Source organism: Anser brachyrhynchus, assembly GCF_964034855.1.
Source record: "Anser brachyrhynchus genome assembly, chromosome: 2".
Classification (NCBI taxonomy): Eukaryota; Metazoa; Chordata; class Aves; order Anseriformes; family Anatidae; genus Anser; species Anser brachyrhynchus.
The window spans coordinates 146673060-146685607 of NC_137695.1; the positions used below are offsets into that span (position 1 = coordinate 146673060).

At 40.1% G+C, this 12548-nt stretch overlaps 1 protein-coding gene across 1 annotated transcript; it reads left to right on the forward strand.

Moving 5' to 3' along the window:
- Positions 1-7629: 7629 nt before the first annotated feature.
- Positions 7630-11207, forward strand: UTP23 (UTP23 small subunit processome component). The gene is made up of 3 exons (XM_080582037.1): positions 7630-7869; positions 9654-9828; positions 10714-11207. The coding sequence occupies exons 1-3, from the start codon at positions 7682-7684 to the stop codon at positions 11092-11094; spliced, it is 744 nt and encodes a 247-aa protein (XP_080438163.1). The 5' UTR covers positions 7630-7681; the 3' UTR covers positions 11095-11207.
- Positions 11208-12548: the final 1341 nt, after the last annotated feature.

Genomic DNA, 12548 nt, shown 5'->3' on the forward strand with positions numbered 1-12548 from the left:
ACGGACAGCAGCAAGAAGACTTCTGAATCGAGTTTCAGGAGCTGTGACTGAAACGGGGCAGGCACGTTTCTTCCTTTATTTACAGACAAAAGGGGTCAGAAGAAGACAGGGCGGTGGCCTGGGCTCTCCAGTGGTCGCGGCTTTGCCAAGCGCACGCACTGCCCGTCCATTAACCGCAGCTGTGCTCAGAAGCACGGAGCGCCACGTGCAGGCAGTTTCAAACACCCACGGCTCCTGGAAGCTGAGCCGTGTATAAACCCTCCGTAATTCACGGTTTTCAGCCACTTGTGTTCTGCCGACCTCAGCATTTCCGTTCTAAGGAAATGTTCCCTGGCACACCAACTCCAGGGTGACAAAGGCTCTCGCTGATAAATCAGGTAGCGCTCTCCACCCCCTTTGTTCAGATATAAATCCCTTCACCGAAGTCAGGCCCTTTGCATACTTACGTCTGCAGCATCTACAACGGCCTGTTCCACTGATAAATAATAATCTTCTGAAGGGTCAGGTATTCATCCAGCGCTTACTGCTGCCCACAGAGGAGCTCAATGTGAAAATTTAACGTCACGGTATATAACTGCATGGGCATTTTGTCCCAAAGAATAATATTTCTAAATACTAGGACTTGTCATGGGGCTGATTGTGATTTTAGATATTATTGGTGCCAATACTGAAATCCATTCCATACTTTTTTTCTAAGTTTCTCCGAGAGAAACAAAGTGAAGAAATTGGTTTTATTGGATTTTTTATTTGAAATAAGAAATGGAAAGTAATAAGGTTCAGCAGTGATAGAACAATGGTGAAGGTGGGAGCTACAGCCACATGGAAACCCCTGGAGACAAACATCAAATGCAATAAAGGAACTCCAGGGCCAGAATGTGAGCTTTGAAAATTCAATTTCTTTTCAAGAAGAATGGAGGTTTCAGAGGTCATACGTGGTTTCAGCCATGCTCTTAAACAGATAACCTTTTAGCCTTTTTTTGAATAAATGTAAAAGCATTACAGTTAAATAAAAATAATAATGGAGCAGCTATTCTGGGCAGTAGCATAATAAGATATTTCTGCCCATGAAGGAAACATTTTAAAAATATGAGCTCTTCTTTTGGAACACTTTTTTTCACTGCTCAACTTTTTCTCTGCTTTTTTTCAATAACTGTTTTCCAATAACTCTTTTCAGTTACCTTCTATTCTTATCCACTCTTTTCACATTCAAGGTGTTTATAGCTACTTTGTATTATTACTAACGGACCATCACTATAGCGCCTCAAAACCTTTACCATACAACTAACAGAAACAAAAAATGACACAGAAACTAACAATAAAATTACCTAATTGAAAATCTAGCTGATGAAAAAGACTAAGACATTTTAACTGATAATTTTGGGCCTGCAAAGCAAAGAAAATAGTTATTTGCACAAAATTATTGGAAGTTTCTAAGCAGATACAAACTCTTAGTGTAGTAGAAGGTTCAAGTTAGAAGATTATTTAAGTATGAATAATATGTATCATTTATCTCCACATTTAAAGATTCCATTTCTCTGTTTCTATTTCTACCTGAAATCAATGAAAGGGTGAAAAGATATGTTCAATATCTCATGCAGCAGAATTGAGTTCTCTCAGACAAATCAGAATGTTGGCCATAAAATTATTTTCTCATCTCAAGCAAGAAATTAAAGAAATTAACCACGTAATTTTACTTTTGATGTCAATTTGTTTAGCCTTATCTTTGTAATCAACTAATGTACCTTCTGATTGTTGATGACACGCATGCTATCACATGCAGAAGATAACAAACTTCAAGAAGAACAGGAAATCAGGAAACAAATGGAAGTAAGCATATAAAAAATATTAAATGTTTTATGTCTTCCAACTTCCTCCAGTCTCCAAAGTACAACGGTGCAGTCGTCCAAAAGAACTAAAGTGGACCAGATATATTTGTTTTCTATCACAAAAACTGAAAGAGGGAGAGGGATGCTCTGCTCAAAATGAAACAATGGGTACTTTCATAGGCACAACAGGAGACAAAACGTAAAGCAGCATAAAGACGTTCTTCCCCTCCATCTACCTTTCACATCAGCTGCCACACAGTGTTAAATGCCAGTCTTGTGTGCTCCACAGACTTCCTGTTTTTCTAAATTATGGCACTTTGATATCAAACTTTAGCTCAAGTTCATCTACAAGCTCTGCAAGTGCAGAGGGAGTGGTGCTGCAATGTCATGCATGGAGCAGAATGGCAACTAACGAGTGCACGTCTTGATGAACACTGCAGGAGGAAAGGCTGCTCTCAGTGGATGCCCCTGTGTGTACTTGTAGGAGCATGAAAACTTCTGTTTGTACGTACATGTACATCTTAACAAGCTCCGTCAACCAAAAATGCTGCATAACCTAAGTGATGTGTATTAGTGTATCTATTCTGAAAGATAAAAGATTTAGTTAGCTGATGTAACCCATTTTGTTTAGCACCCATAGAAATTTAGCTCACGGTCAAAAAGAGAGAGAGAGAGAGAGATAAAAAGGTTGGGATGACATTTGAGAAACTGTCAAGAATTCCACTGATTATTTTCAGTCCTCTAATTTCTTTCTGCTCCAGTAGGAAAGCTAAAGTTTCCTGTGAAATCGTTGTTCTCCAGAGCATTCTCCACATATTTGCTATAAGCAGCCACTTAAAAGCCCACATAGATGTCCGCTGTACTCTTTTTCTTACTCATGGAAGCCACCAGTATGTAGTGAAACTGAATATCCTAACCTCCACATTAAATGTGTCCTTTTTATGACATACAATTTACAAGATCGTTAATGTGGGATGTACTGTGATGGGTAGTTAGGGTATTTAAGCCAGAAGTAATTTCCAATTGAGGAGTACAGTAACAGTAGGACCAGAAGGGTTCTGAAAGCTTTATCACATGGAAAATTCTCATCTGCTGAGTTCATACCAATCCATAAAGAAAACGCAGGGATTGTCACAGCCATGTTTATTATAAATCCAGATGCTGCATTCCCAAGAGATAATAGAAAAATAGGTACTGTAAAAGATGAATGTACATGATGAAGGGTAAAATTCAAAAGCTCAAAACCAGCCCCAAGGTGATGAAAGGAGCGGCCAGCAATGAATAATAAACATTCTGACAAATAATAATTTAGTATATTAAATGCTGCTGAATCTTCTTCTGTGGCCTATTTATACCTCAGAAAAAAATCTAAAATACCCCTAGGAAAGTATTTTCAGACATATTCCAACCAGGCTTTACTGTCGTGTGTTTATTTATGATAGTTTTGATTCCAAATGTTGTAAAGGAAAACCCTACCCCTTTCATTTTTGTAAATCAGTTCATTTTTCATATTTAAGTATGTCTGGTGCTAGGACTTATTGCAGATAACCACAGAGCACAACATGTGCCCAAAGGCAACACATTCAGATTAAAAAGGTCTGACACAGGACACGTTTGGGAGAATCAGGAGTTGAGATCTTTTTTCTTGCCAAGCTACAAGCATTTGCCAAGTGCCAGCTATTAAGGCAAATCTTTGTTATTAGGCCTACATCAAAGCTTTTTTGATAAAGAACAGCTAAAGAACAGCTATAGCTTCAAGTAATCCACACGTCACAGCAATTTTCTGTTACTTAATTCTACTCTTGCCTTACCTCGTATCTCAAAACAAGAGCTGAACTCTATGCCAAGAGACGGTCCTCTCTGCAAAGAGCTAATGCTCTTCTGGTGCAAGTCTTTTTGTGTGCAAGCAGAGAAGCCCAATTTCCTCTGAAGGACGACTTATCCTTGCTCAGGTTTGGGAAGTTCAGTATGAAGCTCTGCTCACGCTTTCGATATAAATGTCTCCTTCTCTAGTGTGACAGCTCATTTTCATAAATGCTGTATATTCATAAATACTTATTTTCATAAATACTTACCCATAGGGTATTAATATTATTGCAAGTATTCTGGCAGCAGTCAGGGACCCGCGTTTCAGACAAAGAAGTTCCACACTTCAAATTCTGTTTTCTGTCTTTCAAAAACAGTTCCTGTGAGTTAACAAAGCTTACAAAGGCTACAAAGTGCTTCAGCACTTTCCACTCTCTTCACCTTCTTTTCCACAATGATACTCCTGGAAGGCAGTCCACTGTTAATGCCAGTTCTTCCATAAAATGCTCACTTTAAAATAAATATGTAAGTAAGTAAGTAAATAAATAAACAAATAAATCTCTTAGTCTTATAGTGGTGCAGACAGATATTTGATGGAACTTCTCAACTATACAACTACAATAGCAAGTAATTTCAAAGAGGTATCTTCCTCTAAGCTTTATGACAAGTTTTGTTGTGCTACAGACAGCCTCTGTAAGAGTATGTGGAATATGAATGTGAGCATTTGGTTCACTAAACAATGTGGTTAAGGACAATTCAGTACAAAAGAAATAACAAATAACAATTTAAGTGGCATGTTACACACACAGAGATGCACAGAAATTACCAACTGAGCAGGTGGTAACAAAGACAAGAGTGAAGAACAGCACTCTTTAAGGACAAACTGATGGCCAGTAAAGGAACACCCCAAAAAAGCCACATTGAAGAGCATCAGCCTTTGTCATTGATAAAAAGGGGAAAACATCATTATCTCAAGAATTAAAAAGTATTTGAGGGGGCATATGGGACTGTGCAAAACGTTTTATGAGGTATCAGCAGGGGCTTGTGAGATGATGTAAAATTTACAGTGGGGTGTTCACAGAAATGGCCAAAAGGCAGGGAAAGGAAGGATTGGGGTGGATCCAGGAGGAAGTGTGGGAAAAGGGGGAGGAGGAAGGGTCTTCTTATTAAAACCCTTTCTTAACTGTTTCTTCTGTATAAACTCACTCTCCTAGGTAAGGATATAGGATGGGCTGGGGGACTGTGCCACTGTGTGAGGGATCTGCAATGCGGTGTGAATTGGGAATTCCAGTCCTGAGCAGCCAGACAGGGAGAACAGGACTTTGCTGTCTGTACTTATGTTATATACGATTTCTGGTAGTGTTGTATGTATGGCTGGCTGTGTCAGTGTCCCCTTGGTGTGTATGCAAGTGTATATACTTGTCCAGCACCTGGTCGTCTCCTACAAAATGTACATGGCTCTACTACAGCAGCCAGGAAGAAACAATCCCCAGGTCCTGGTGACCACAGGATTCAGCAGTTCCCAAGAGATCCTTAAGTTTCTTGTTAAAACATCCACTCTATAGAAGCCTCACAGGAATAATAAAGTAAGTGAATGTAAAAGGAAAATGGTGAATTTTATTATACATATAGTTTTATTATACATATAGTTTTATTATACATATAATTTTATTATACATAAAATACTATCAAGATGTCGAAGAAAAAAATGTAGTACTCAACTGGTACAGTGTTCTTACAGACACTACTTTTAACATCTAAAATGTATCAAAAAGGAAATTTTAGAATAATTGCACTGAAGTGAAATACAATTCACTGAATGGTATTGCAAGTAGTCTATCACGCAGTTAATGCTATCTTCCACACAATGAAGGAGAAATCTGTGCTGTTGGTTTGCCTGCCATCCTTCTGAACATATTTTACCATACCAATTGCATTACAACTTGTCTGTGATGATACTATTTACCAATTGAGCTGTGGGAAATATCTCACTGCATTGGTATTTAACAGCCAACTCCGGATTTTATCTCCCTTTGCATTTAGTTCAAAATTATGACTAGTTCAAGCTCTCATTTACTTGCTTTTCCTTTTTATCTCATTGTGTATTAGCAGCTGTTATCATTGCAGTTCTGTATTCTAGCCGACACCTCTAGTGTGTGATGTGCTGGCAAAGTGTTCTTAATGAGGAATAACTGCCTGTCTTTGGCAGTTAATTTTGTGGAAGAAGGAGGAGGAGGAGGAGATTACTTCAAGAAAAATAGAGTTCATCTGCTAAGGTTTTGCTTTGGAGTCTTGCTGAGTGGTTTTGTCTGATTTTTTTATATAATGAAACTAAGAAATTAGAGGAACTGGGATACCACACCAGTATGAGAATAGGTCAGCAACACGAATGAAATGTAATAAAGAACAACAAATTCAGCACATCACTTAGCTCACAGAACAGGGCAAGTAACCATGTATGCCCATGACACTCATGAACACATGGAGCTGCTCCCTGAATACTGCTGGAAAGGACTTAACAGCAAAGTACTGCCAACAGCACAGTCATATCCCATGGAAAATACTTTCAATAACCTGTTCTTTGCACTTTTCATCTTGCAAGCACTTTAAATTTTTTCCCCATTTAAACATTTTAATTTCTAGAACAGTAACTAATTGCATTGCTTTTCTGCTTCTTTTAACAGTAAGTAACTTTTTTGGAAGCAGACGTTCCCAACACCTATTTGTTAACACAGGAACAACAACAACACAGTATGACAGCTCGGTATTTGCCTAAATGACCTTAGAGCAGACTGACTGATTACAATGAGCAAATTGGCAGGTACCTGCAGTATCTTGTTTGTAATACAGTTGTCCCTGGCATTAAGATGTCTCCTGTTGTACCTGCACAGAGCCAGATGTCTCTAATTATCATTTCGATGGTGTTAAGATATCACATCCTCTTTGCATGCCTAAAATACTGGCATTAAGTTCAGTTTGTTAACTGCCAAATGTCTAGTGCGCTCAGGTTTTCAGATGAACAGGGAGAGGTTTGTGCCATCTAGCTTTCTGAATGACAGCTGTTTCCCCATGCTACAGTGAAATGACATTGTTTATGTGTCGTGAAAAAAAAAAAAAGTATTAAAATGCAGAATACATGCTTTTCAACTTGAATTTTGTGCACGTAGAACTTGATATAGATAAACATATCTACTACAGCCAAACACTATAAGTAGGAATTGAATAATCCTGCATAAAAGTACGCCGATGCATGACTGAACCACACTGACGCTGAATTCTCTGGGACTGTAATTATGATTTAACCATTATACTGATTTAGATAAAAAAAAAAATGTGTATTTCCGCTCTTAACAAATGGTAGATGCTAGAACAGCATCCCAAAACACAGAATAACAAACTAATTTACAGGTAATCTGCGTGAAGAGGTAGCTATGTGCCTGAAGCTACTTGCTCGCCTCATACAGCCATCCCGTACCAGGGGCAGGACACCCAGCTGGCTCTCCTCAGCTACGCACCCGGCACAGGATATTCCCAGATGTGGAGGAACACATGGGAGCAAAAAAGTGACGCTGAAAGAGCTGGGCCTGTTTATCCTGCAAAAGAGAAGACTGAGGGGAGACCTCATCAATGCGTATAAATATCTGAGGGGAGGGTGTCGAGAGGATGGAGCCGGTCTCTTTTCAGTTGTGCCCAGTGACAGGCTATGGGCACAAACTGAGGCACAAGAGATTCTGTCTCAATAAAAGGTGGCACTTTTTATTGTGAGGGTGACAGAGCACGGGAACAGGTTGCACTGAGAGGTTGTGGACTCTCCTTCTCTGGAGATACCCAAACCCCGCCTGGATGCCATCCTGAGCGATGTGCTCTAGGTGACCCTGCTCGGCAAGCAGGCTGGACTCAATGATCTCCGCAGGTCCCCTCCAACCTCGGCCATTCTGTGACCGTGACAAGGGAGAAGGAGAACCGGTAACAACGGACACGGAGGCGGGCGGCACCCGGCGGGGCGGGGGAAGCGGGGCGGGCTCAGCGCGGCTTCCGCCGGCGGCGCCATGAAGCTGCGGCGGCAGAAGCACGCCAAGAAGAACATGGGCTTCTACAAGCACAACTTCCAGTTCCGCGAGCCCTTCCAGGTGCTGCTGGACGGCACCTTCTGCCACGCCGCGCTCCAGAACAAGATCCAGATCCGGGAGCAGCTGCCCGGCTACCTGGGCGGCCCCACGCAGCTCTGCACCACACGGTCCGTACGCCCGGGGACCGCGGCGCATGCGCGGGGTGGGAGGTGCCCGCCCGCGCTCGGCTCCTCCTCAGGCACCGGCGCCATTTTGGGAGGGCGGTGGGGATGGGGGTGGAGGGGTGCGGTCAGTTAGGGTGTGGAGGGAAGGGAGCTTCCTTTAGAAGCAGGTGTTTCTTTTCCCCAGATGATAAATATGCGAAAGGGAGGGGAGGGCAGGGGGTAACCCGTTGTGTCGGGTCCCTATGTCCCATGTCCCTAAGCACCACGTCCAACCTTTCCTTGAACACCCCCAGGGATGGTGACTCCACCACCTCCCTGGGCAGCCCGTTCCTCAGAGTGGCTGCTCTAAAGGGTGTGCTTGACAGAGATGTGGAAGCAGAGCCTGTAAAATAAATACCCAAGTTGCCTTGAAGTTGCCATTGTTTTTATTTGACTTTGAGTATTGTATGTTATAAAGTCACCATCACCTGTGGATGGAATAGCCCACTGCCCATCACAGAGGCACGTACTGCAAATATCAGTAAGTTGTATACCCTTGGATAAAAAATTAACCACTCTTTCACCCTGTAGCACATTTAGAACTGCCCCATGCTTCTAAGCAGTTGAAAGTATCAAGTCACACCTCTAGCTTTTAAAGGTTTGCAAATCACTTTGAAACTTCAAATTGGAATTTGAAAATTTGAAAATTCCAATTGTTTAAATATCACTTCATCCTTCTTTAAGCAATATATATGGGTATTTTTGACCTGTTCTTACTTAGGACAGCTGAACAGACTAATTTTCTTCTGTAAGCACACTGTAGTAGGTGAGGAAGCACATCTGTTGCATAACCAGGGCTTCCCTAAGGAAATGTTCTTGCTCACTTGGGGATTCTTTACAAAAAGAACAGTCTGAAATCTCCATACTTTTCCCCAGTAGCTAAAATTTCTTCTCAGGAGAGAAGAATGCTTTTATTTAATATCTTGGAGTTATTTCTCAGATAACTGTGAAATAAATAAAAGATTTGAAGAGTATTTTGGTATGCCCGCTTGTGATGAATTGCCATGGTACCGCATTCTTAAAGCTGTATTTCAAAGCCGTACATACATTCCTACCTCTTTCCGCATGTAATAGTAAGACTCAGTAGCCAAAGTAAGTTAGGTAGGTTAGGTTTCATCCCCTGCTCGTTTCTGAATTTCATGCAGGTAGGATCCAAGCTAGCATCCTTATAGACTACTACGCTGTCCTGTGCCCACGTTAGCTCTAAGCAGAGCCAAGAGGAGGACTTCAGCTTTGCATTTTATTGTCTTATTGGAATGCTGTGACGCCGTAAGCTTCTAGATTTTTAATTATGTGGAGAATCTTTTATCTTCTTTTGCGTGAATCAGTTGGATTCTGATGCAAGTTTGAAGCGAGGTGATGGATACCAATGCAGAGTTTAACTTGCATGTAATGTTTAATCAATTTGTGCTGATTCAAATAATGTTATTTGTTACGTAGTAGTTCAGGTGTATAAATGTTAGGATTTAGCATTGTCTTTGATACAAAATATCTTAAAATCCATTTAATGTAACTTAGTGTTGTAACTGGTGAACTTTGGAACCAAGGAAGTGTCACTGAAGCATGTGGGGTGGTTAATCCTTTCAGATTACTGGGTGCCATTTACAGATCACAGAGCCCGAATAAGTGGGCATTGCTCATGCCATATTAACTCACATGCAACAATTCGTAATGTCAACCTTTTAATGTAAAAAAAAAAAAAAAAGTTATTTCCTTGTTTAGAAATCATCGTTGCTTTTGTTTTTTAGATGTGTTCTGAAAGAATTGGAATCATTGGGGAAACCGCTGTATGGAGCAAAATTAATTGCCCAAAGATGTGAAGTTCAAAACTGTTCTCACCGTAAGGATCCTGTGAGCGGCTCGGCCTGTTTACTTTCCATGGTTGAAGAAGGCAACCCTCATCACTTCTTTGTTGCTACCCAGGTAAATGCTCATGGGAAATGTAACACCATTTCAATTGAAGTCGTCCTTTGATACCTAAGGATAATGAAATCTACGGAAACCTCGATTATGAGATTTTTAAATAGCTTGTGGAAATTAATCTTGTAAAGCCTTCTTCACTCTTAAATGTAATTGCTAATTATGAAATAGAGAATATTCTGTATTACTTGATATTACTTGAACAACTTGTTTGCTTTACCCAGGGAAGCATATTACTTACTTTAGCAGGAAGTGGAGAAAATGCACTGACTACCTACAGATATGTAAGAAAAAAGCTGAATGTCAGTTTGCCTATTGCTTGTATGTGTATCCACAACCCTGAACTGCTGTGCACAGTAGTCTGAAAAGTGAAATGATATTGTGTTAAAACACCATATAACTGCAATTTTAAGGATTTTTTAAGAAAGGCAAGTTTTTTTTGTTTTTTTTTTTTCTTAGATCTGGTATTGGGACTGTAGATGTAACACTTATGCAAGATATTAAATGGTTTACAGTAAAATTCTTTATCCCTATGTAAGATACAGAGAGTTTTAAATGACTTGGTATAGAATGAACTATGTCAGTTCTTTGTAAAATCATGGACTAAATACCAATAAACAGGGACTTTTTCTCAAAAATCCATATGTGCTTACACATCCAAGAAAAAAGGAAACAATAAATTTTCCGTCAGAAGTACAGCTAATCAGAAGGCAAAAAAAATAAATTTAAATTGCTCTGAAAGACTCTGCCAGTTATATCTACTAGATTAGGTTTCTTATCTTTTTTGTAATGTAATTTATCTTTATAGTTTTGTATTAAAAGTAGGTGCATTTGAATTGCAAATTTTGTTTAATCCCAAAATATTGACTAAAGTATTTAATTTTACAGGACCAGGATTTAGCAAACAAAGTGAAAAAGAAGGCTGGCGTTCCTCTCCTCTTTATTATTCAGAACACTATGGTGCTAGACAAACCTTCTCCTAAGTCTTTGGCATTTGTTCAAACGTTGCAGACAAGTCAGCTTGTTCCAGAGCACCAAAAGCAAAGCATTGTGCAACTTAAAGAAAAAGAAGGACTAGCAAAGCAAGAAGGTGAAAAGAGAAGAAAACGTAAAAGGGCAGGTGGCCCCAATCCTCTCAGCTGTCTGAAAAAGAAGAAGAAAACACAGGAGAGCAAGGAGCCTTCAGCTGAAAAGAAGAAAAGAAGAAGAAAGCGAAATAGGGTTAAAACAAAAGCTGTGCAATCAGTGCAGAAGAATGAGGAGGAATAGGTCCATGTTTGTGCAACAGCACAGGACTAGAGCATTGTTTGAACTTTGCAAAAAGCGAGATTAATCTGTAATAATTGCAATTAAGTTGTTAACATTAAAACTTTATTTTTATGAGATGGTACTGCTTATTATTGCATTTTAAACATGTTGAGGTTATTGTCCTAATAATTTATTCTGTTGTTTAGAAATCGGGTGTGCAGCAAGATATTTAGGAAGCCTTGAGTTTCATTGTTCTCTCCAGCTTCATGATTCCTGCTGGAGCATTCACATGATCATTAACAATTTTTAGAAATATTTCTTTGACTTCATCTGGGTTTTTGGTAGGATACTAGACTTCTTTCTAAATCGAAGTTGCTATTCTTACTAAAACTAGTTTTGGCAGTTGTTCAGTTACAGAATGTGAAATGGACCTAGAAGAGCGTAGTATTTTCGTAGAATCATTAGGGTTGGAAACGACCTTCAAGATCATCTGGTCCAACCATCACCCTACTACCAACGTCACCCACTAAACCATGTCCCTAAGCACCAAGTCCAACCTTTCTTTATTTATCAGTATTGTTTGAATGCAGATCTGCTTTTACAAAAGCTAACACTTTTGCAAAATGACTAGGTGACCTTAACAAGTCACTTCAGGCATGAATTACTCCATGTGAACTGGTATGTCTGTTCATCATCTTTATTGAGGGGATCCTGGAGTGCATGTGATTGCATTGGTATACCTGACATATTATAATAGCATCTAGTTTATCCTACCTTTTTAAATGGGAAGAATGCAAATTTAAAATGCTGAAACAAAGCACTGACTTATAACTAGAGCCATCACAGCATAGCGTGGCTGTGGAGGAGCCCGAAGACAGCCAGCTGGCCCTGATGGGTCTCGTGTGCTGTTGCCCTTGTTTCACTGTTCTGGAAGGTTACGACCAGAACAGAACTGCGTTGGAGGAGGGAACTGCCAAGAATGTTCTGAGTATCTGACTTACCTGAGTAGCTGTTTCCTGTACCTTGCATGTCTGGTAACGTTAGGAGGCAGAAGTGAGTAACTGAGATGACATAGTGCAGGGATCAGCTGTATAATACATACTGTGGCACGGGTACAATGCTATGTTGTTGCCAGCCATCCCTTATCAGTCGTTAAACTTTTCTCCATGCATTTCTGCTTAACAGAAATGTAATTCTTACAATGAAAAGTTTCTTCCCCTATATGAGTTTAAGGCACGTTTGTAAACAATCCCTCAACGTGTGCATCATATGCTTGCAAAATATTTCTCACCTGTGCATTATCTGCACAGATTCCTACATATATAGGGTCTGTACACAGCTGTAGCATACGATGCCTTCTATTGGCTTTTCAGAATAGAAGGGCAGTTACTTCGTGGAGTTTAAGAAACCAGCCCGAGTGATGGGAGTTGGCTGGTCTTAGTGGAAACTGCAAGGTCAGTCCCTAGAGTCTGCAG